At 41.6% G+C, this 26,537-nt stretch overlaps 1 protein-coding gene and 1 pseudogene across 3 annotated transcripts in view; both read left to right on the top strand.

Annotated features, from left to right (window-relative positions):
- The window catches only part of Vom2r53 (vomeronasal 2 receptor, 53), a 41,103-nt gene extending 34,495 nt beyond the window's left edge, over positions 1–6,608 (top strand). For 2 of the 3 annotated variants that reach the window (XM_087555940.1, XM_087555939.1), the window contains exon 7: positions 5,494–6,608. In XM_087555940.1, the coding sequence (XP_087412066.1) occupies positions 5,494–6,419 (926 nt within the window). In that variant the 3' untranslated portion in view covers positions 6,420–6,608. 3 annotated transcript variants of the gene reach the window in all.
- A 2,306-nt stretch (positions 6,609–8,914) lies between these two features.
- Positions 8,915–9,703, top strand: LOC148004458 (igE-binding protein pseudogene; annotated as a pseudogene).
- Positions 9,704–26,537: the final 16,834 nt, after the last annotated feature.

The raw sequence follows: 26,537 nt of genomic DNA on the forward strand, positions 1-26,537 counted from the left end.
AAATGTACTTAATTACAATATTTTTCCCAAGTTTTTTTTGGCACAATATATTGATTTGTAAAAGTAAATTACACAAAGAAATTAAATTACTGTGAACAGTCTGCAAGACAATGACAACTAGAGACTTATGGGATATGATTTAAAAAAGAATTCATGGTCCACATACTATATATTAACCTAATTCATATTTTCCATGAAGCATTAATGATTTAGATATTGTATATTTGCGTATTTACTAGTGATCTTGAAACTAGTATTATATCTAGTTCAATGCTGGTGGTACTCTCAAAGTTTATAATATGTGATGTTACTCATTGACTCAGTAATACCAAAATTTCACTAGTGCATGAACATTCTCATCAGAACTATTGGAAACTAAAGTAAAAGTATGTAGAAGGGTCACTGACAGTCTTTGAAATAAGAACCTGGACCATCTTTATCTGAAGGCTGCTAGCAGAATACTGGCTTCCAGGCAGCTAGGATGGGAGTCTTAAAACCCACACCCACAGTGACACACCTACTCCATCGGGGCCACATGTTCTATTAGTGCCACTCTATGGGCCGAGCATATAGAAACCACCACATTTCACTCCCTGACTCCCATAAACTTATTCAAACATATGAGTCTATGGGGGCCATATCTAAAAATCGCATAATAAAAACAGATTTAGTCAAAATTCAAAAATCTCCATAGTCTATAGCAGTCTCAACACTGTTCAAAGTCTCAACAAGAGCAAAGTTCAAAGTCTCTTCTGAGATTTATCCAATCCTTTAAGTATAGTCTCCAAAGCAAGACAGGACTCCAGCCGGTCAAACTCCAAACTCCAAACATGTCTGACATCAAAGCGGTCTTCAGATGTTCAACTGCTTTTTCATCTCTGTTGACTGCAACAAACTTCTTTCTCCTGGGCTGGTTCCACTCCCTGTTAGCCGCTGTCCTCAGAAGATAGCCCACAGCCGTGGCCTCTCACTCAAGGCTCTTGCATTTCAAATATCTTGGGGTCTCCAAGGCAACTTCAGTATTACAGCTTCTGAATGTAATGTTGCTGGAGTGAATATGCCAAGCTCTGTTATCCATTCCTGTCAAAGCCCAAGGTATAGAAATATAGGGTCATTATTTCCAGGAAAACTTGGGTCACGTTGGTTTACTGTGTCAAAATAATACCAGTAAACATGAGGATCTCACAAGATAGCTGCAATCAGTGGTTATAGAATGAGCACTGTTATTCAGTGTTGAATGGGAAGCATAAATGGAAAGGATTTGCTATAGTTACTGTTGATTTGCTATTTGTTGATTCATTCAGTATGCTGCATGAAATAAATCCCATTTTGCATATATATCTAACACGAAAAAACTCATTTCTGAAAGTGAACTGACAATTTTCCTTTTTTTATTTACTCTACATCAAAATCCAAGCCTACACTCTGGATCCCATCCTCATAGAGTCCTAACCCCCATGCATCCTCCACTTCAACACTCAGAGGCTATGGCCCCCACCTATGGCTCTACCATATCAAATCAACTCTCTACAAGGCTATGCACATCCTCTTCCATTGAGTCCATAGAAGATAGCCCTGTTAGGAGAACATATTTCACAGACGGGCAACCACTTTAGGGATAGCCCTCTCCCTTATATTTTTGGTTGTGAGCCTAGCTTTTAACGGCTGAGCCATCTCTCCAGCCCGATAGCCCTCTCTCTAATTGTTAGGGATCCACATAAACACTGAGCAGCTCCTTGGTTACTTATTGGGGGGTGGGCGGATTTTGGTTGTGGGTCTCTGCATCTGTTTCGGTCATCACCTAGATATAGCATCTCAGGGGACAGTTATGCTGGACTTCTTTTTGCAAGTATAAGAGACTATTATTAATAATGCCAGGGAGTGATATTTGCCCATGGGATAAGACTCAAGGGGGCCATTTATTCTTTGTCCCTCCCCTCAGTGTCTGCTCCAACACCTTGTCTCTGCATTTCTTGTAGAGAGGAAGAATTTGGGTCAAATTTTTGTTATGAGTTGGTGTCCCTATTCCTAGTGCCCTTTGCCTAAAACAAACTTTTACTGTCATATGTTTCCATTTATGAATTCTACTTCTTAGAGCCTAATCCATTGCTGGAGAATTGCCTTGTGTCAATAGATTGCTTTTGGTAAGATAGCCATTTTCATTATTATGACCCTATCATTCCAAGAGCATGGTTGATCTTTCCGTTTTTTGATTTCTTTTTTTTAAAATTTATTTAATACTTAATAATAATTCTTTGGTTTCCAGGCAAACATCCCCCTCCCCCTCCCCTTCCTTATGGGTGTTCCCCTCCCAACCCTCCCCCCATTGCCGCCCTCCCCCCAACAGTCTAGTTCACTGGGGGTTCAGTTTTAGCAGGACCCAGGGATTCCCCTTCCACTGGTGCTCTTACTAGGATATTCATTGCTACCTATGAGGTCAGAGTCCAGGGTCAGTCCATGTATAGTCTTTAGGTAGTGGCTTAGTCCCTGGAAGCTCTGGTTGCTTGACATTGTTGTTCATATGGGGTCTCGAGCCCCTTCAAGCTCTTAATTATTTTTTTCAGTGATTCCAAGTTCTTGTCATATAGGTTGTGACTTGCATGGCTAGAGTTGCAAGAAGGTATTTTATACTAATTGTGGATATTGTAAAGGGTTCATTTTAGCCTAATTTCCTTCTCAGCTCATCTATCATTTGCTTTAAGGAGGACTAAGTTTTTGTTTTTATTGCTTGTTTGTTTGATTTTTTAAATTCAATTTTGTATTCAGCCATTTTCCTGAGGTGTTCATCAGTTGTAGGTGTTCTTTGGTATAATATTTGTGGTTGCTTATGTATATTATCATGCCATCTGACTCCTTTCTTTCAAATTATATTCACATAATCTGATTTTTTTGTGTTGGATATTTTCTTTATTTACATTTCAAATGTTATACCCTTTCCCAGTTTCCCCATCAGAAATCCTTATCCCATATCCCCTTTCCCTGCTACCATGAGAGTTCTCCCCATCCCACCCACCCACTCTCTCCTGCCTCCTTACACTGGCATTCTGCTACAAGGGGCATTGAAAGTTCACAGAACCAAGGGCCTCTCCTCCCATTGATGCCAACAAGGCCATCCTCTGCTACATGTGTGGGTGGAGACATGGGCCTCTCTATGTGTACTCTTTTGTTGGTGGCTTGGTCCCTGGGGAGCTCTGGTGAGTTTGGTTGGTTGACATTGTTGTTCTTCTTATGTGTTCAGCTTTTTTAGCCCTTTCTAAAGATCCTTCATTGGGGACCCTTTGCTCAGTCCAATGATTGGTTGTGAGCATATTCTTCCATATTTGTCAGGCTCTGGCAGAGCCTCTTAGAAGTCAGCCATATCAGGCTTCTCTCAGCAAACAGTTCTTGGCATCCACTGTAGTGTCTGAGTTTGGTGTCTGGATGTAGGATGGATCCCCAGGTTAAGCAGTCTCTTATGGCCTTTCCTTCAGTCTCTCCTCTACAATTTGCCTCTGAATTTCCTCCCTTGATTATTTGATTTCCCCTTCTAAGAAGGACTGAAACATCCAAACTTGAGTCTTCTTTCTTCTTCTGCTTCATGTGGTCTATGAATTGTATCTTGGGCATTTTGAGCTTTTGGACCAATATCCACAAATCAATGTGTGTGTACCATGTGTGTTCTTTTGTGACTGGGTTACTTCACTCAGGATGAACCCAAATGATTTTCAATGGAGGAATGTATACAGAAAATGTGGTTCATTTATACAATGGGGTACTACTCAATTATTAAAAACAATGAATTCATGAAATTCTTAGGCAAATGGATGGAACTAGAAAAAACTTTGAAGACCTATTATTATTGTTTATTATTTATTATTATTTATTATTATTATTATTATTATTATTATTATTATTACTTCATTTTTCTCCTTGTCTGTTGTTTTGTCACCCCTTGTGATTCTCTTTTACTTATTTTGCTATGTCTCTATGGCTTTTAGTTTTTTTCACTTAGGTTTTGTCTATCTTGATGATTTTCTCAAGCAACTAGTTTGTGGCTTCATTAACTCTTTTTATTCTTTTCTTTGTCTAATAAATTGATTTCAGCCCTGATTTATTTGTTTGCCTTGTACTCTTCTTCACTGCCTTTTTGTCTTTTTATTAGAGATTTCAAATATGCTTTTAAATTGCTCATATAAGATCTTTCTAATTACTTTATGGAGACACTTATTGCTATGAATTTTCCTCTTAGCACTGTTTTCTTTGTGTATCATAAATTTGCCTATGCCATCCCTTTATTTTCATTAACTTTGAGAAATTATTTTCTACATTACTTCCCTGATTCACAGATCATTATGTACAGAGATGTTCATTTCCATGAGTTTGTAGGTTTTCTGGTGATTCTTTTGTTGTCCTTGAAGTTCAGTTTACTCCCTGATTGTCTGATAAGAAAAACGGTGATATTTCTATTTTCTTTTATCTGTGAAGTCTTACTTTATGACTGAATATATGGTCAATTTGGAGAAGAATCCATGAGGTGATAAGAAGAAAATACATCCTTTTGTGTTTGAGTGAAATACTCTGTAGGTGTCTATTAAGACCATTTGGTTTATGATGTCTGTAAGTTTTATCATTTCTGTTTAGATTTGACTGCATAATCTGTCAATGGATAAGAATCATGTTTTGAAATCTCTAAATATTAATGAGTGTAGTTTGATGTATGGTTCAAGCCTTAGCAATATTTGATTTTCATCTGTGGGTACCCTTGTGTTTGGGTCATAAATACTGAGAATTGAGATATCATCTTGATTTTTTTCCTTTGGTGAATATGAATTAGCTTTTATGATATAATTTGGTATTCTCAAGATTGAAATGTATGTTTCAACTGTACTGTAATATTTAAATGAAACAAAGGTGAAAAACAGAGAAAACATAAGAATAGTTCAATATACAGCTAAAATAAATGGATGCTAGTAATGTGATGCTTCAGGCCTGTTCATTACCAATTTGATGCAGTCTAGGTTTATGTGACAAAAGAAAAGCACAATTAAAAACTGCTCTCAAGTACTGGACTGGATATATTAGTTTTTACTGATCGTGTGGTCTAGATTAGCTCATAGTGTTGGTGTGACCTCTGAAGAGGTGCTCATGAGCTACACAACAAAGCAGATTGAGGAGGATGGTAGAAGCGGGGCAGCCAACACTGTACCCATGGCCTCAGCTTCAGTTCTTCCCTCTATATTATACTTTCAGTTACTGCCTGATTTCTTCAGTGATAATTTATATTGTGTGATGGGAAAAGTACCTTTTATCCAGGAGGGGCTTTTGCTCCTGGGGTCTTATGAAAGGAGTATAAACCTAAGTTTGTGGGATCATTCACCTTAGAACCCATTTCTTTATAACTAATTGACAAGAGAATACGATTGTAACAACAACCCAATGAGTTGGAACTATAAAACATATAAGGATAAAGAGAATACTTGACCATGCATTCATGACCAACTTCATTCCAACCAGATGTGGGTCAGTGTGTGAAGTGTCCTGAATCTCATTATGCAAATACAGAGAAGAGTCACTGCCTGAAGAAGACTATGACCTTTCTGGATTATAATGATTCCTTGGGGACGGGACTCACACTCATGTCTCTGGGATTCTTTGTTGTCACAGGTCTTGTTATTGGGGTTTTTATAATCCACAGAAACACTCCAATTGTGAAGGCCAATAATAGATCTCTCAGTTATATCCTGCTCATCACTCTCACTCTCTGTTTCCTTTGTCCCTTGCTCTTCATTGGGCTTCCAAACACAGCCACATGTATCCTACAGCAGAACTTGTTTGGACTTCTCTTCACTGTGGCTCTATCCACAGTGTTGGCCAAAACTATCACTGTAGTTATGGCATTCAAGATTACTGCTCCAGGAAGAAAGACAAGATGGTTGCTGATATTAAGAGCCCCTCAGTTCATCATTCCACTTTGTGCCCTGATGCAAATCCTTTTCTCTGGGATATGGCTGGGAACATCTCCTCCATTTGTTGACATGGATGCTCACTCTGAACATGGGCACATCATCATTCTATGCAACAAGGGCTCAGCTATTGGCTTCTACTGTACTCTGGCCTACCTGGGAGTCATGGCCTTTGGTAGTTACCTCTTGGCTTTCATGTCCAGGAATCTTCCTGACACATTTAATGAATCCAAGGCCCTGGCTTTCAGCATGCTGATGTTCTGCAGTGTCTGGGTCACATTCCTCCCTGTCTACCACAGCACCACTGGGAAGGTCAGGGTGGCTATGGAAATGTTTTCTATCTTGGCTTCCAGTGCAAGCATTCTAACCCTAATCTTTGTCCCTAAGTGCTACATTGTTTTGTTCAGACCAGAGAGGAACATACTTCCTCTAAACAGAGAAAAAAGACAGCATAGGAGTAAAAATTCTGAAACATAGCAGTCAAGACAAACATTGGCCTAGCACAAAATGTCTGATTGTTGGCATTTCTCCTGCTATATAAACAATTAGTCCGTTGACTTTGAGGACAGGATCACATGAGACAGACCGGTGATATTGCTTCAAATTATGTAAAATATGTGACATGGTTATATTGACCAATAAAATACTTGTTCTTGTATGACCATATGTGAACTGTGACTTCATTATAATGATTTCTCTCTACTTTATGATCCTCAGAAATTATAAAAAAGTACCTTTCAATCACCTTCACCCACATTTTGAAGCTTCAAAGGCTCACAGTTCACTCTCCTATACATTTCTCTTGTTAACCAGATTCACATTACAAAACCATGCTGTCTAGATTATAGGATCAGATATCAGGAACCAATTATCATGATGTGAATCTTTTGTTATTTGTAAAAGAAAATGGGTAATATATATCATCTGTAGACATGTATACTTAGGTTCTAATTTTATTCAACCAATTTTGAAGATATAGTGGTAAGAAAGTTATGCCTGGGCTGACTTCCTGAGACTGCAGGACAGACTGCCCCTTCTGCACACCTATGCCCATATCCAAGGAGAAACTCTACAGTGGCTCTGGACACAGGAATATAGGAACAGTCAGCAGCTGGTACCCGTGGTTCTGGTCTGTGCCCAGGGCCAAACTGAACCAGCCAAACAGCTCCCTGCACCCAAATCCTGTGGGGGAGAGAGCTGGACCCTCATAAGTGTGGGCAATCCTTATAAGTCAGAAGAGACTACCCTCTATCCACAGTCCAAAACCAAGAGGGAATTGCCTAGTGCCAACTGTGCCCCACTGGGTCCAAGGACCTAGGAACAATCAGGGACAGGAACCTTTAATTCCTGCCTGTGCCTAGAACTGAAAGAGAGTCTCCAGGAGCACCTACACACCTGAGAGCAGAGGTAAGACCCACTTTTCTGCTACCAAGTGACCTGCCTGGTGGATTCAGGACACACAGAGGCAGAAGTCCTCTGGGTCAGGGCACTTCCTGTTTCTGGCTCTGCCTGGAAGTGAACTGATACCATCCCACAGTTCCCTACACAAATCCCATGGGGAGGTGTGGGGAGTGGTGCGGTGGAGCAAAGATGGCGCCGACATCCAGTCCCACCTATGTAAACAACTTATTGCGCATGCACAGGCTTGTCCCCTTGCCAGGGCAGCTGTAGGATAATGAGGTGATCCGGCACCCTCCTGTGACCCAGCAGTACTGCGCATGCATGGGTTTTCCATCTGGCATCAGTCTGGCCAAGGCGCTACCATGCTAATGAGGCGATTCGTTCTCCGCCAATCCTTGGAGGACAAGTAGCAGGGGTGATGGTGGGGTGATACATGCTCCGCCAATGCCTGAAGGACAATTAGCATAGCCTCAGCCTGTTGTGTATATAAGGCGAGCGCTTTTGCCGCTCGAGGTCCCCGTATCAGCAATGAAGGTGGTCCTGCAATAAAGGCTGTTGAGAAGAATCCGACCGTGTTGTGTCTTCCTTGCTGGCCGAGGTGCGCGCAACAAGTGGTGGCCCATACGGGGACCCGAGGACATCCTCGTGGATTCAGAACTTTTCAGCTTTCAGGACGGCGACATTGGAAATTCCCAGAAAAGGGACGATAAAGTTCTCTGGAGATAAGCAGAGACGATGAATAAAGTTCTCTGGAGGTAAGCAGAGATGATGAATAAAGTTCTCTGGAGGTAAGCAGAGATGATGAAAGTCTTGGTATAGAGGCCGAAAAGATTGTAAGCAGTCAAGGTAGAGTAATGCTTTTCTCCTCCTTTTGATCCTTTGTGGGTAGGACTTATAATTTTGTTTCTTTTCATCTTTGTGTTGTGGATTTGCTTTCTTTTGAATTGCCACTGTCCCGGACGTGAGTGCAGCTGCTGGGAATAGCCCTGCACATGTTAGAAATAAACACATCAGCCCGCCCTGCCCATAAATCAGTCGTAATTAAGCTCATAGAGCATGGGAACAAGTTAGGAAAAGATCTGGATAGGGAAACAACAGAGGGCAAGCTTACGGCAATGTTGTTTCTAATGGATCCTTTGTGGGCAAGGCTGGTAATTTTGTTCATTTTTTTCTTTGTGTGGGAAGCCATTACAGCCATTAGGACAGGTCAGAGGGTCCTTGCAGAACAACAAGAAAGTATGTCGGAGGGAGGAAAGGTCTCAAACGAAAAAGAGAAAAGAAAAGGAGATAAAGGGAACAGAGAGAAGGCAGAGATAAAAAAGGAGGATAATCAGGACCAGGAAACAAATAAGATATATTCTTCTTTAAAAGCCTGGACCTTAGAAATGTCAGACGATTCAGAGCTTAGCGAGGATGATGAGGCTGATATCAAGGAAGAGGCTGCTCAGTGTGAGAGGGAGAGATATGATCCAGACTGGCCACACGCTAGTGCCATGTGGCGATGAGGCAGGCAATTAGGCAAGGAAGCGGTTATACCAACAGCACCTCCATATAGCCCTCACCATAAAAGCATGGTGAAGCCTGCAAAAAGTACTTCCTTTTGCCCAGAAGTGTGGAAAGAGTTGGGATTAAGTTTTCCAGTATTTCTGGACACTAACGGGCATCGATATCATGAACCCGTTGACTTTAAGAGTATAAAGCAATTTGCAGAATCAGTCAGAACCTATGGGGTCAGTGCAGCTTTTGTTGTGGCTCAATTTGAGGCTATTGCTAGGTATTGCCTCACCCCTGGGGATTGGGGGAGTCTGGCTAAAGCCTGCCTCTCCTCAGGTCAATATTTAGATCGGAAATCTTATCTTTTTGAATATGCTAATACTCAGGCTGCCATTAATCTGGCCTCAGGAGTAGACCCTCAGAGATATTGGGATGCTGACATGCTATTGGGTCTAGGGAGATTCACTTTGGACCAGACTGGTTATCCAGAACAAGTCTATAGCCAAATTAATGAAATTGCCATTAAGGCATGGAAAGCAATGCCTAATAAGGGCACAGTCTCCGGGAACCTTACCAAGGTTCTGCAAGGGCCCACAGAGCCGTTTTCAGACTTTGTGGCCCGCATGGTAGAGGCCGCTACCAAGATCTTCGGATACCCTGATACGGCCATGCCTCTCATTAAGCAGCTAGTGTATGAGGAATGTACAAAAGAATGTAGGACTGCTATAACACCATACAAACATAAAGGTTTAGAAATTTGGATGAAAGTCTGCAGGGAACTGGGAGGACCATTAACTAATGCTGGCCTAGCGGCAGCTGTGGTGCAATTAAGGAAAACCGCCACCTCGGATACCTGTTACCAATAAAGGGCATTATCGAAGACAGTGTCCTGAGGGGAGTAGGGGGAAAGTTGTTAATAGACCCAAGCAGCCTGGACTATGTCCACGGTGTAATAAGGGAAACCACTGGGCAAATGAGTGTCGGTCTGTGAAGGACTTGGATGGCCGACCCCTATCGACAGGATATGGTGGTGCACGGCCAAAAAATGGACAACGGGGCCCACGTCCCCAGGGCCCTCAAATATATGGGGCTCTGCAGGGCGACAGACAGGGACAGGACAATCAGAGGCCTTGGCCTTTCCTTCGCCACCCGAAGGACCGAGGATAGTCACTAAAGGCTCCGCAGGACTGGACCTTCACTCCACCATCAGACTCATACTAACCCCCCAAATGGGAGTGCAGTCTGTAGACACAGATTTTAGAGGACCTCTCCCTAAAGATACAGTTGGGTTATTGTTGGGATGTTCCTCCTCTGCCCTGAAGGGTTTGCAAATTGTGCCCGGAGTGATTGACCCTGATTATTTAGGCACAGTAAAAGTCCTGGTAGCCTCCCCCCAGGGAATTACTGCAATTTCCCTTGGAGACAGAATCGCTCAAATGCTGCTTCTGCCTAGCTTGCATAAATGCTTTCCTGCTGAAAATAGAATCAGAGGGGACAGGGGCTTAGGATCTACAGGCTCCCGATTTGCCTTTATCTCATGGGAACTGGGTGATCGTCCAATGTTAACATTGAGTGTGGAGGGACGATCATTCCTTGGTCTGTTGGACACTGGAGCAGATCGTAGTATTACCTGTGCTCATGACTGGCCACCTAGGTGGCCTACGCAAACATCATCTCAGGCCCTATGTGGTCTAGGGTACGAAATGGCTCCTTTAATAAGCTCCAAAGAATTGACATGGAAGGATACAGAAGGGAGATCAGAAAAGATTACTCCCTATGTTATAGACATTCCTGTGACACTGTGGGACAGAGATGTTTTGATAGATCTAGACATGAGACTGACAAATGATTACTCCCCACAAGTCAAGGACATGATGGCAAAAATGGGCTATGTACCTAGAAAGGGTCTAGGAAAAAACTTACAAGGACGAGTTGACCCAGTACTGTCAAAACAAAAACAAGAGAGGACGGGTCTGGGTTTTCCCTAGGGGCCATTGAGGGAGGAATACCCATTATGTGGAAACAGAGTAGCCTGTATGGATTCCTCAATGGCTTCTATCCTCTGAAAAATTAATTGCTGCTACCGAATTAGTATTTGAACAATTGCAATTAGGACATATTAAGACATCCAGATCAGCTTGGAATACACCCATATTTGTTATTAAGAAAAAGTCAGGAAAATGGCGATTATTGCAGGATTTAAGAGCTATCAATTCTCAGATGCAAACAATGGGTCCCATACAGGGTGGTTTGCCATTACTCTCCAGCATCCCTGCCGTTTGGCCTATTATTATTATTGATATTAAAGATTGTTTTTTTTCCATCCCTCTTGCCCCACAAGATAGCGTGCGATTTGCATTTACTTTGCCCTCTATGAATAACGAAGAGCCTGATAAGCACTATCAGTGGGTGGTTTTGCCTCAAGGTATAGCTAATAGCCCTACTATGTGTCAGCTTTATGTAGGACAAGCCCTACAGCCTGTACATGATCAATTCCCAAAATTAAGAATAATTCATTTTATGGATGATATTTTGCTTTCCGCTAAAGGCCTTGGCACCTTAAAAGCGGCCTATGCGAAAGTGGTTAAGGTGCTTGAAAACAATCAATTGTTCATAGCACCTGAAAAGGTTAAAATGGGCCAAATAGGGGAATATTTAGGAACTAAAATCCCTCCTCATAGTATTTCCCCTCAGAAAATAGAATTACGAAAAGATCATTTAAAAACATTAAATGACTTTCAGAAATTACTAGGAAGCATAAATTGGATTCGATCCTATATTAAAATGCCCAATATAGATTTGCAACCACTCTATGAGATCCTGAAAGGGGATTCTCAGCTTACTTCACCCTGTGCTTTAACTGAGAAAGCACGATTATCCTTGAGGAAAGTAGAAGAAAGACTGGAAAAGGCAATGCTAAGAAGGTACAAGGAAAAGGAAGATCTCCTTTTGTGTATACTGAGAACCTTTTGTAAGCCTACAGGAGTGCTATGGCAACAAGGACCGCTTCTTTGGATTTATTCCCATATTTCTCCTAATAAGACCCTTGAATATTACCCTTCTTCTGTTGCACAGCTTGCTATGTTAGGCGTTAAATCTTGTATTTAGCATTTTGGTATTTAACCCAAGAAAATTATTATACCATATACTACTGCTCAGATGGAAACATTGTGTGCCTTGATAGATGATTGGGCCATATTACGCTGTAGTTTTGATGGAGAGTTTGACAATCATTATCCTAAGGATCCTTTGCTACAATTTTTTACTGAACTCCAGTGATCTTTCCTAAGGTCACTGCATCAGAGCCTTTATCTGGAGCATTAGATATTTATACAGATGGCTCCAAAACAGGTGTAGGTGCCTATATGGTTGATTCTCGAGGACCAGTATTAATTCAATACAGTCCAGGCACCCCCAAATTACAGAATGTAAAATTGTATTGGAAGTTTTTAAAAGATTTCATGATTCTTTTAATTTAATTTCTGACCCTGCTTACATAGTTAATGCTGTGCGCTCACTTGAAATTGCAGGGCCAATTCGGTCGACTAGTACCATATGTCAAATTCTTTTAGAATTACAAAATTTGATTTGGGCCAGAAAAAATAAATTTTTCATACAACATATTCGAGCCTATACTAATTTGCCTGGTCCCATGACCAGTAATAACACCCTGGTGGATGCTAGTACTCGCAGAGAGTTTATTTTTCATGCTGCTCTGGTTGATCTCGCTAGAGAATTTCATCAAAAGTTTCATGTTCCTGCTTTTACTCTTCAACAAAAATTTAACATCTCTAGGGCTACAGCTCGTGATGTGGTGTTAAGTTGCCAAAATTGTGTTCAATTTCACCACCCTCCTCATGTGGTGATTAACCCTCATGGTCTGATCCCACTAAAACTTTGGCAGATGGATGTCACACACATATCTCAATTTGGAAATTTAAAATATGCTCATTTTTCTGTTGATACCTGTTCCGGTATTATACACGCTGCTCTGATGACTGGTGAAAAGGCTCGTAATGCCATTAGTCATTGCTTAGAGGCATGGGCAGCCTGGGGGAAAGCCTGATAGTCTCAAGACAGACAATGGGCCTGCCTACACAGCAAAATCGTCTCAGGCATTTTACCAAACAATGCAGGCCGATCATACTACAGGATTACCATACAATCCCCAGGGTCAAGGAATTGTGGAAAGAGCACATTGTACCTTAAAAGAGCTTATACAAAAACAAAAAGAGGGAATTGCCAGCAGCCGAACACCAAAAGAACAACTTTCTTTAGCTCTTTTTACTCTACATTTCTTAATTTTGGATGCACATGGCCACTCTCCTGCGGATCGCTATGCTGCAACTATGCCTGTGACTAATGCAGAAGAAAAGTGGAAGGATGTCTTAACTGATGAATGGCGTGGCCCAGATCCCGTGATTTCGTGATCTAGGGGAGGTGTTTGGGTTTTTCCGCAGAATCAAGAATATCCAATTTGGGTACCTGAGCGCTTGACTCGAAAATTGCTTTCTGCTCTTCCTGAGACTATGAACCCTACTATTACTGGGAATGGTAATCCAGGTTGATTCACTCATCTTGTGGGCTATTGCCAGATCCTGGCCAGTACCCATGCCAGTTCATAGCAATTCTACTGTTTTGCCAACCTTTTTCTATACCTCCTGTTTGCATGATGTTCCCTGTATAAGAAATGGCCCAGCGGTATGTCACCATTAAGTTTTCTCTGTCGCATATCTTATGTTTTACTGTTAAGAACTCTTCCCTGTCTTGCGTTTAGTTGTGTAGAGCCACATTTCAATAGTCAATATAATATAAGCTCTAATGTGAGCAATGTACCCATTTGGCATCTGGCTTTCTATTAGCATTAAATCAAAGGATAGATTTAGTTCAAGAACAAATTGAAGCACTGTATCATATGACACAGCTGTCCTGTGTTTCCTCCTTAGAGGTTTATGCTTTACTCTTTTGCAAGCTAACTTTTCTCAGCGCTCTCCACAGAGCAAAGAAATTTCGAATTATCTGAAAGGGAACTGGTCCATGAAAGCAGAGCAACTATCAAGACAATTGCTGATGCAGATTGCTGTCCTTAACAGCACTAGGATGGACCCCATTACAGTTGAAGAGTTTACCTCATAGATCACCAATGCCTTCTCCATTTTTAAGGAGTGGGCTGGCATGTTTGCCTGGGGAGCTATTGTCCTCCTGGGATGCGGAGTATGTCTCTGGCTTATTGGTCATTTAAAAGGAGAACATGCCGGAAGCTCCCGGAAGGGGCGGCACAGGTCTTCCTGGTTGCTGCCGCTGCAGAGAGCCCGTGGGCAGCACCCCACGAGCGAACTTGAGCCTCGGGACCACAGGTAAGACCAACTTTTCTGCTGCAAGAAAGCTGCCTGATGAGCTTGGGACACACGGAAGCAGAATTCCTCTAGGACCAGGCACGTTCTGTGTTTACCGGAAGTCCCACACCCGCGGATCCCGGCCCGCAGCAGCTCTCTGCTCCCAGACCCCGTGAGAGAGAGACCCAACCTCCTGGTCAGGTGGGCACTCCTGAGGCTGCAGAGCGGAAGAGACCACCAACACTGCTCACCCCTGCCCACATCCCTGGCCCAAGAGGAAACTGTATAAGGCCTCTGGGCTCCCGTGGGGGAGGGCCCAGGAGCGGCAGGACCCCTGCCTGAGACACCGCTGGAACCTGAAGGAAACAGACCGGATAAACAGTTCTCTGCACCCAAATCCCGTGGGAGGGAGAGCTAAACCTTCAGAGAGGCAGACAAGCCTGGGAAACCAGAAGAGACTGCTCTCTGCACACACATCTCGGACGCCAGAGGAAAAAGCCAAAGACCATCTGGAACCCTGGTGCACTGAAGCTCCCGGAAGGGGCGGCACAGGTCTTCCTGGTTGCTGCCGTTGCAGAGAGCCCGTGGGCAGCACCCCACGAGCGAACTTGAGCCTCGGGACCACAGGTAAGACCAAATTTTCTGCTGCAAGAAAGCTGCCTGGTGAACTCAAGACACAGGCCCACAGGAACAGCTGAAGACCTGTAGAGAGGAAAAACTACATGCCCGAAAGCAGAACACTCTGTCCCCATAACTGACTGAAAGAGAGGAAAACAGGTCTACAGCACTCCTGACACACAGGCTTATAGGACAGTCTAGCCACTGTCAGAAATAGCAGAACAAAGTAACACTAGAGATAATCTGATGGCGAGAGGCAAGCGCAGGAACCCAAGCAACAGAAACCAAGACTACATGGCACCATCGGAGCCCAATTCTCCCATCAAAACAAACATGGAATATCCAAACACACCAGAAAAGCAAGATCTAGTTTCAAAATCATTTTTGATCATGATGCTGGAGGACTTCAAGAAAGACGTGAAGAACTCCCTTAGAGAACAAGTAGAAGCCTACAGAGAGGAATCGCAAAAATGCCTGAAAGAATTCCAGGAAAACATAAATAAACAAGTAGAAGCCCATAGAGAGGAGACACAAAAATCCCTGAAAGAATTCCAGGAAAACACAATCAAACAGTTGAAGGAATTAAAAATGGATATAGAAGCAATCAAGAAAGAACACATGGAAACAACCCTGGATATAGAAAACCAAAAGAAGAGACAAGGAGCTGTAGATACAAGCTTCACCAACAGAATACAAGAAATGGAAGAGAGAATCTCAGGAGCAGAAGATTCCATAGAAACCATTGACTCAACTGTCAAAGATAATGTAAAGCGGAAAAAGCTACTGGTCCAAAACATACAGGAAATCCAGGACTCAATGAGAAGATCAAACCTAAGGATAATAGGTATAGAAGAGAGTGAAGACTCCCAGCTCAAAGGACCAGTAAATATCTTCAACAAAATCATAGAAGAAAAGTTCCCTAACTCAAAGAAAGAGATGCCCATAAACATACAAGAAGCCGACAGAACTCCAAATAGATTGGACCAGAAGAGAAACTTCTCCCGTCACATAATAGTCAAAACACCAAATGCACAAAACAAAGAAAGAATATTAAAAGCAGTAAGGGAAAAAGGTCAAATAACATATAAAGGCAGACCTATCAGAATCACACCAGACTTCTCGCCAGAAACTATGAAGGCCAGAAGATCCTGGACTGATGTCATACAGACCCTAAGAGAACACAAATGCCAGCCCAGGTTACTGTATCCAGCAAAACTCTCAATTAACATTGATGGAGAAACCAAGATATTCCATGACAAAACCAAATTTACACAATATCTTTCTACAAATCCAGCACTACAAAGGATAGTAAATGGTAAAACCCAACATAAGGAGGCAAGCTATACCCTAGAAGAAGCAAGAAACTAATCGTCTTGGCAACAAAACAAAGAGAATGAAAGCACACAAACATAACCTCACATCCAAATATGAATATAACGGGAAGCAATAATCACTATTCCTTAATATCTCTCAATATCAATGGCCTCAACCTCCCAATAAAAAGACATAGATTAACAAACTGGATACGCAACGAGGACCCTGCATTCTGCTGCCTACAGGAAACATACCTCAGAGACAAAGACAGACAATACCTCAGAGTGAAAGGCTGGAAAACAACTTTCCAAGCAAATGGTCAGAAGAAGCAAGCTGGAGTAGCCATTCTAATATCAAATAAAATCAATTTAAAACTAAAAGTCATCAAAAAAGATAAGGAAGGACACTTCATATTCATCAAAGGAAAAATCCACCAAGATGAACTCTCAATCCTAAATATCTATGCCCCAAATACAAGGGCACCTACATACGTAAAAGAAACCTTACTAAAGCTCAAAACACACATTGAACCTCACACAATAATAGTGGGAGATTTCAACACCCCACTCTCATCAATGGACAGATCATGGAAACAGAAATTAAACACTGATGTCGACAGACTAAGAGAAGTCATGAGCCAAATGGACTTAACGGATATTTATAGAACATTCTATCCTAAAGCAAAAGGATATACCTTCTTCTCAGCTCCTCATGGTACTTTCTCCAAAATTGACCATATATTTGGTCAAAAAACGGGCCTCAACAGGTACAGAAAGATAGAAATAATCCCATGCGTGCTATCGGACCACCACAGCCTAAAACTGGTCTTCAATAACAATAAGGGAAGAATGCCCACATATACGTGGAAATTGAACAATGCTCTACTCAATGATAACCTGGTCAAGGAAGAAATAAAGAAAGAAATTAAAAACTTTTTAGAATTTAATGAAAATGAAGATACAACATACCCAAACTTATGGGACACAATGAAAGCTGTACTAAGAGGAAAACTCATAGCGCTGAGTGCCTGCAGAAAGAAACAGGAAAGAGCATATGTCAGCAGCTTGACAGCACACCTAAAAGCTCTAGAACAAAAAGAAGCAAATACACCCAGGAGGAGTAGAAGGCAGGAAATAATCAAACTCGGAGCTGAAATCAACCAAGTAGAAACAAAAAGGACCATAGAAAGAATCAACAGAACCAAAAGTTGGTTCTTTGAGAAAATCAACAAGATAGATAAACCCTTAGCCAGACTAACGAGAGGACACAGAGAGTGCGTCCAAATTAACAAAATCAGAAATGAAAAGGGAGACATAACTACAGATTCAGAGGAAATTCAAAAAATCATCAGATCTTACTATAAAAACCTATATTCAACAAAACTTGAAAATCTGCAGGAAATGGACAATTTCCTAGACAGATACCAGGTATCGAAGTTAAATCAGGAACAGATAAACCAGTTAAACAACCCCATAACTCCTAAGGAAATAGAAGCAGTCATTAAAGGTCTCCCAACCAAAAAGAGCCCAGGTCCAGACGGGTTTAGTGCAGAATTCTATCAAACCTTCATAGAAGACCTCATACCAATATTATCCAAACTATTCCACAAAATTGAAACAGATGGAGCCCTACCGAATTCCTTCTATGAAGCCACAATTACTCTTATACCTAAACCACACAAAGACACAACAAAGAAAGAGAACTTCAGACCAATTTCCCTTATGAATATCGATGCAAAAATACTCAATAAAATTCTGGCAAACCGAATTCAAGAGCACATCAAAACAATCATCCACCATGATCAAGTAGGCTTCATCCCAGGCATGCAGGGATGGTTTAATATACGGAAAACCATCAACGAGATCCATTATATAAACAAAGTGAAAGAACAGAACCACATGATCATTTCATTAGATGCTGAGAAAGCATTTGACAAAATTCAACACCCCTTCATGATAAAAGTCCTGGAAAGAATAGGAATTCAAGGCCCATACCTAAACATAGTAAAAGCCATATACAGCAAACCAGTTGCTAACATTAAACTAAATGGAGAGAAACTTGAAGCAATCCCACTAAAATCAGGGACTAGACAAGGCTGCCCACTCTCTCCCTACTTATTCAATATAGTTCTTGAAGTTCTAGCCAGAGCAATCAGACAACAAAAGGAGATCAAGGGGATACAGATCGGAAAAGAAGAGGTCAAAATATCACTATTTGCAGATGACATGATAGTATATTTAAGTGATCCCAAAAGTTCCACCAGAGAACTACTAAAGCTGATAAACAACTTCAGCAAAGTGGCTGGGTATAAAATTAACTCAAATAAATCAGTAGCCTTCCTCTACACAAAAGAGAAACAAGCCGAGAAAGAAATTAGGGAAACGACACCCTTCATAATAGACCCAAATAATATAAAGTACCTCGGTGTGACTTTAACCAAGCAAGTAAAAGATCTGTACAATAAGAACTTCAAGACACTGAGGAAAGAAATTGAAGAAGACCTCAGAAGATGGAAAGATCTCCCATGCTCATGGATTGGCAGGATTAATATAGTAAAAATGGCCATTTTACCAAAAGCGATCTGCAGATTCAATACAATCCCCATCAAAATACCAATCCAATTCTTCAAAGAGTTAGACAGAACAATTTGCAAATTCATCTGGAATAACAAAAAACCCAGGATAGCTAAAGCTATCCTCAACAATAAAAGGACTTCAGGGGGAATCACTATCCCTGAACTCAAGCAGTATTACAGAGCAATAGTGATAAAAACTGCATGGTATCGGTACAGAGACAGATAGATAGACCAATGGAATAGAATTGAAGACCCAGAAATGAACCCACACACCTATGGGCACCTGATTTTTGACAAAGGAGCCAAAACCATCCAATGGAAAAAAGATAGCATTTTCAGCAAATGGTGCTGGTTCAACTGGAGGGCAACATGTAGAAGAATGCAGATCGATCCATCCTTATCACCCTGTACAAAGCTTAAGTCCAAGTGGATCAAGGACCTCCACATCAAACAAGACACACTCAAACTAATAGAAGAAAAACTAGGGAAGCATCTGGAACACATGGGCACTGGAAAAAATTTCCTGAACAAAACACCAATGGCTTATGCTCTAAGATCAAGAATGGACAAATGGGATCTCATAAAACTGCAAAGCTTCTGTAAGGCAAAGGACACTGTGGTTAGGACAAAACGGCAACCAACAGATTGGGAAAAGATCTTTACCAATCCTACAACAGATAGAGGCCTTATATCCAAAATATACAAAGAACTCAAGAAGTTAGACCGCAGGGAAACAAATAACCCTATTAAGAAATGGGGTTCAGAACTAAACAAAGAATTCACAGCTGAGGACTGCCGAATTGCTGAGAAACACCTAAAGAAATGTTCAACATCTTTAGTCATAAGGGAAATGCAAATCAAAACAACCCTGAGATTTCACCTCACACCAGTGAGAATGGCTAAGATCAAAAACTCAGGTGACAGCAGATGCTGGCGAGGATGTGGAGAAAGAGGAACACTCCTCCATTATTGGTGGGATTGCAGACTGGTAAAACCATTCTGGAAATCAGTCTGGAGGTTCCTCAGAAAATTGGACAGTGAACTGCCTGAGGATCCAGCTATACCTCTCTTGGGCATATACCCAAAAGATGCCTCAACATATAAAAGAGACACGTGCTCCACTATGTTCATTGCAGCCTTATTTATAATAGCCAGAAACTGGAAAGAACCCAGATGCCCTTCAACAGAGGAATGGATACAGAAAATGTGGTACATCTACACAATGGAATATTACTCAGCTATCAAAAACAACGAGTTTATGAAATTCGTAGGCAAATGGTTGGAACTGGAAAATATCATCCTGAGTGAGCTAACCCAATCACAGAAAGACATACATGGTATGCACTCATTGATAAGTGGCTATTAGCCCAAATGCTTGAATTACCCTAGATCCCTAGAACAAACGAAACTCAAGACAGATGATCAAAATGTGAATGCTTCACTCCTTCTTTAAATGAGGAAAAAGAATACCCTTGGCAGGGAAGGGAGAGGCAAAGATTAAAACAGAGACTGAAGGAACACCCATTCAGAGCCTGCCCCACATGTGGCCCATACATATACAGCCACCCAATTAGACAAGATGGATGAAGCAAAGAAGTGCAGACCGACAGGAGCCGGATGTAGATCGCTCCTGAGAGACACAGCCAGAATACAGCAAATACAGAGGCGAATGCCAGCAGCAAACCACTGAACTGAGAATAGGTCCCCCGTTGAAGGAATCAGAGAAAGAACTGGAAGAGCTTGAAGGGGCTCGAGACCCCAAAAGTACAACAATGTCAAGCAACCAGAGCTTCCAGGGACTAAGCCACTACCTAAAGACTATACATGGACTGACCCTGGACTCTGACCCCATAGGTAGCAATGAATATCCTAGTAAGAGCACCAGTGGAAGAGGAAGCCCTGGGTCCTGCTAAGACTGAACCCCCAGTGAACTAGACTATGGGGGGAGGGCGGCAATGGGGGGAGGGTTGGGAGGGGAACACCCATAAGGAAGGGGAGGGGGGAGGGGGATGTTTGCCCAGAAACCGGGAAAGGGAATAACACTTGATATGTATATAAGAAATACTCAAGTTAATAAAAAAATAAGAAAACAACAAACAAACAAACAAACAAACAAGAACAACAACAACAACAAAAAGAGAACATGCCAGACGCAAAGCGGTTGTTTACCAGGCTATGATCGCCATTGAAAATGGTGCTTCTTCCACATATGCCTGGCCTCTTTGAAAGATTAAGACTTTATCCTGTCACTGCTCCCAATCCCCGTGGGAGACAGAGCTCACCGCTGAGAGAGGTGGGCACTCTTGAGACTGCAGAGCGGAAGAGACGACCAACAGTGCCCACCCCTGCCCACATCCCTGGCCCAAGAGGAAACTGTATACGGCCTCTGGGTTCCCTTGGATAAGGGCACAGGAGCAGGAAATCCGCTGTGTCTGAGACATCGCCGGAACCTGAAGGGACTGAGAAGATAAACAGTTCTTTGCACCCAAATCCCGTGGGAGGGAGAGCTAAACTTTCAGAGAGGCAGACACACCTGGGAAACCAGAAGAGTCTACACTTGGCTCACATCTCTGACTCCAGAGGAAAACACCAAACGCTACCTGGAACCCTGGTGCATGGAAGCTCCTGAAAAGGGCGGCACAAATCTTCCTGGTTGCTGCCGCCATGGTGAGCTCATAAGCAACACCCCACGAGCAAACTTGAGCCTCGGGACCGCAGGTAAGACCAACTTTTCTGCTGCAAGCAACCTGCCTGGTGAACTCAAGACACAGGCCCACAGGAACAGCTGAAGATCTGTAGTTAGGAAAAATACATGCCCGAAAGCAGAACACTCTGTCCCCATAACTAGCTGAAAGAAAACAGGAAAACAGGTGTACAGCACTCCTGACACACAGGCTTATAGGACAGTCTAGTCACTGTCAGAAATAGCAGAACAAAGTAACACTAGAGATAATCTGATGGTGAGAGGCAACAGCAGGAACCCAAGCAACAGAAACCAAGACTACATGGCATCATCGGAGCCCAATTCTCCCACCAAAGCAAACACTGAATATCCAAACACACCAGAAAAGCAAGATCTAGTTTCAAAATCATATTTGATCATGGTGCTGGAGTACTTCAAGAAAGACATGAAGAACTCCCTTAGAGAAACACAGGAATACATAAATAAACAAGTAGAAGCCTACAGAGAGGAATCACAAAAATCCGTGAAAGAATTCCAGGAGAACATAAAGAAACAAGTAGAAGCCTATAGAGTGGAATCACAAAAATCCCTGAAAGAATTCCAGGAAAACACAATCAAACAATTGAAGGAATTAAAAATGGAAATAGAAGCAATCAAGAAAGAAAACATGGAAACAACCCTGGATATAGAAAACCAAAGGAAGGGACAAGGAGCCATAGATACAAGCTTCACCAACAGAATGCAAGAGATAGAAGAGAGAATCTCAGGAGCAGAAGATTCCATAGAAATCATTGACTCAACAGTCAAAGATAATGTAAAGCAGAAAAAGCTACTGGTCCAAAACATACAGGAAATCCAGAACTCAATGAGAAGATCAAACCTAAGGATAATAGGTATAGAAGAGAGTGAAGACTCCCAGCTCAAAGGACCAGTAAATATCTTCAACAAAATCATAGAAGGAAACTTCCCTAACCTAAAGAAAGAGATACCCATAGGCATACAAGAAGCCTACAGAACTCCAAATAGATTGGACCAGAAAAGAAACACCTCCCGTCACATAGTAGTCAAAACACCAAATGCACAAAATAAAGAAAGAATATTAAAAGCAGTAAGGGAAACAGATCAAGTAACATATAAAGGCAGACCTATCAGAATCACACCAGACTTTTCGCCAGAGACTATGAAAGCCAGAAGATCCTGGACAGATATCCCTAAGAGAACACAAATGCCAGCCCAGGTTACTGTATCCTGCAAAACTCTCAATTAACATAGATGGAGAAACCAAGATATTCCATGACAAAACCAAATTTACACAATATCTTTCTACAAATCCAGTGCCACAAAGGATAATAAATGGTAAAGCCCAACATAAGGAGGCAAGCTACTCCCTAGAAAAAGCAAGAAACTAATTGTCTTGGCAACAAAACAAAGAGAAGAAAAGCACACAAACATAACCTCACATCCAAATATGAATATAACAGGAAGCAATAATCAGTATTGTTTAATATCTCTCAACATCAGTGGTCTCAACTTCCCAATAAAAAGACATAGATTAACAAAATGGATATGCAATGAGGACCCTGCATTCTGCTGCCTACAGGAAACACACCTCAGAGACAAAGACAGACACTACCTCAGAGTGAAAGGCTGGAAATCAACTTTCCAAGCAAATAGTCGGAAGAAGCAAGATGGAGTAGCCATTCTAATATCAAATAAAATCAATTTTCAACTAAAAGTCATCAAAAAAGATAAGGAAGGACACTTCATATTCATCAAAGGAAAAATCTGTGGAAAGCCGCGATAGCATTCGCCATTACAATATGGCGCTGGCTTCCACTGCGCCAGCCCGACTTCCTTTCAGGAAAGTAGCTGTGTGCGCATGTGCAAGAGTGTGTTCGCGCCAAGTCTTTGCCCACCCCGGGCGTGCCAGTGAGATCATGGGTACTCGACCAATCAGGCGTGGACGCGCCGTGCTAGGGTTTTATAAGCAGTACCTTTCTGGGCAGTGGGTCTCTACTCTTCAAGATGCAGTAAACGCTTAGCTGCAGAAGGATCCTGATATCCGCGTGTCGTTCTTGCTGGCGAGACATTGGGCACGCCATATTTGGTGCCGAAACCCGGAACAAATGCCTCACCATCGCCGGTGCCGAGGAGAGCCTCCGCTCGCGGAGAGGATTCAGAACTGCAGGACAAAAGGTAAGCTCTGAGAGGCATGTTTAGTCTTGATCTCTCTCATCTCTCTCCCCCATTAGAAGATGCTGTGGAAGCTTTTGTTATTGTTTTGGCAGCGCTCATTCTTTTTCTTTTGGTTTTTGATTTTGCGGCTGCCGATAGGCACAGTCAGAAGTCGTGCCTAGAAGATGAGAAATGCTGCCCAACAGTAATAGCAGGACAAGGGACATTAGAGGAGTTACAGGACAGCATGTCAGAAACAGAGCGAGGTGAAAGATTAGAAGCTTTAAGAAGGAAAGGTACACCTAAGAAAAGAGGCCCTTCCAAGGACCTTGGATCCGAGGAAGCGAGAGATAAGGGAAAGGACGCCCTGGGAGAGAAAAAGGGAGGAGATAAAAGGAACACAGTATTTTGGGAGAAAAATTTTGTCTTTGTGCTTGTAAAAGGTGTGATTAGGCTCTGGAAACTTCACAGAGTCATACTGATCAGATTTGATAGAGGTAGACCGCCTGAAACATTTATTCAGGAGAATCAAACAAAAAGATACCTCAATTCTAATCTTTTGTCTTCAGAGTTGTATTTTAAAGAGTGTGCCTACATGGATTCCTGGTCTCAAGGACTTTTAGCTGGGACCAGTCAGAACACATCAGCTACAGCATTAGTTTCATTTTTCCTACTCCCTACCCCCAAGGACATCTCAACGCCCATGCACAGCTTGATAGAGTTAATGTAATTGGGTTGTGAGTGGAAATATTCAGGATTGTGTTTCACTTCCACACCATTTGTGAATGTCAGTCGTGCTGCTCAGATATCCCGTAATATATCTCAGTATCTTACAGGAATTTGGTTTCAACACGTTGATGGACTAGTCCAGGAATTGAGACAATCCATCGTCCATATCAACTCCACTCGAGTGGATGGTCACCATGGAAGTGGTGGGAAAGGGGAAATCCTACCTCTCTGCTGACTCCCATAGGAATCTGGGTCCCTTTGGTGGGACACCATCTAGTTTTTTCCCATCTGTCTATTGTCTGTCCTTGGTGCACCAAGCTGTCCATGTCTGTCAGTTTATGTCTGTGGTTTTTGTTTCTCGTTGTTTAAATGTTTTATGTTTCATGTTCAAAAGAAAAATGGTAAAAACATTATCTGCCAGTCGTTCACACCTTGATTTGGTTTTAACTCGTTTCAAAAAAGGAACAAATGAATAAAAAGCAGTTTCAATCAATCCTTGGAGCCCTGTACCTGTAGCCAGGATTCTAGGTCAGTTGGAGGAGCTGCCCGGGGGTTGAGCGTCTTCACGAGCTGATCTTAAAGGCGCCAGCAGCTCCTCAGCTTCTTTGGTACAGGAGCTGATGGCTGTTTCTCTTAGAAAAATCCCTGACTTATTATTAGACTTAGCAGGTGACAAGGTGCTTCTCTTAAAATCATAGCTAAAAAAGTAAAAATGGTGCTTGGTGTAAATATTAAAGACATGTGTAGCCACTTCAATTTTGTTTCTGATTGGTTTTAAATGTATAAATATGCTCTACATGCCTTGGTTATGGACTATTGGCTTTTAAGTTATTGGATATGGTTAAAAAGGTATAATATTGGTAACAGAAAGTTGACATAAAGCTGGTAATTTTGATGGAGTCATCCTAGACAACATGTGGCATGAGCCAACCTAGGGAAATAGGTCTAAATTGAGATAATATTTTTATGGAATTCTTACTCTAGAAATCAGGCTTCCAAAAGAATTTAGGGCAATGTCTCTTTGAGGTATCGGAGACCGCACCATCGTGCGTTCATAAGTAGGAATTGGCAGTCAAACTTTGTAGCATGAAGGATAGACTCGGTGTTTTGGAGACTAGATTTTAGAGGCTAGTTTGTTAGAAGTTGAGTTTTGCTTTCCAAAGTTGTGGTTTGCCCTGAATTTATCTGTATTATGATGCTAATTTCACTGCCCCAAGAACAGCTGCCTAGTCACTACTCAGAACTCAGGTGACCTTGTGGTTGTGCTCTGGTGTTACAAGGAGAACTTAAGGATTGTGCTTAAGGATTGCCAGTGTTGCATTGACTAACTCAAACTTATTTAAAATTGAGAAAAAAATCAAACAGGTAGAGAGTGTTACAGGATTTACAAAGGATTGATGAGGTTTTAGAACTTGTGAGAGCATTACAGCCAGTTTGCTTACTCCAACTGCCATTTCAAGACAGATTTAGAGGATTGATTTTATGCAATTTGTTTACATCCTGGCAATTGTGAGTTTTCATTTCATGAGCTTGCTTATAATTTTAGAGAACCCATGAAGTAATATCATTAAAAATTTTGCAAAAGAATGGCTAATAGCCTTGTATTATGTAATTTTGTTGCTTCTTCAATGTAAGAAGTTAGAACTTTGAATCTTTCGGTGTATATGGAAATTTTTACTACAAACCTTTGCTCTCAAAATGAGCTTTAATATTTGGGGAGTAGCTGTTACACTACTCCAGAAAAGAATATTTGAAACTAATTTTAAGCTTCCAAGGATATGTTAATTGCCAAAATACCTCACCTTACCAGAGGACTTAAGCCTTTGTTATCCTCATTGGAGATAAAGCTTTTGTCGTATTAGTACAAAATTGTAGGCTAGAGTCATGGAAGTATTTTAAAAAGAAACCTGGTGAAACATACCTTATTCCAAACAGCAATCAAATTTGTTATTATAAAATACTGATATTTGGCCTATTACATATACAAATTTCAGGCAAAATTGATAATTTTACTCTTTGCATGCTTTTGGATTTACTGTAAATTTGTGCATGCAACCCATAGAAAATGCACTTACTGTATTTATAGGTGGTTCATCTAATGAAAAGGTTACATGTATGATTGGATCACTTGTTTATTCTCGAGTTTCTGCTGCTTCAGCACAGATTATTAAATTCTGTGCTTTAGCCACTGTTTTTAAAATGTTTAAAAAAATCAAGCTTTCAATTCATATACTGATAGCCAATGTGTGGCTTGTGGTTTACAATTGATT

This window comes from Rattus norvegicus, chromosome 7, assembly GCF_021556685.1.
Source record: "Rattus norvegicus strain SHRSP/BbbUtx chromosome 7, alternate assembly SHRSP_T2T, whole genome shotgun sequence".
Classification (NCBI taxonomy): domain Eukaryota; kingdom Metazoa; phylum Chordata; class Mammalia; order Rodentia; family Muridae; genus Rattus; species Rattus norvegicus.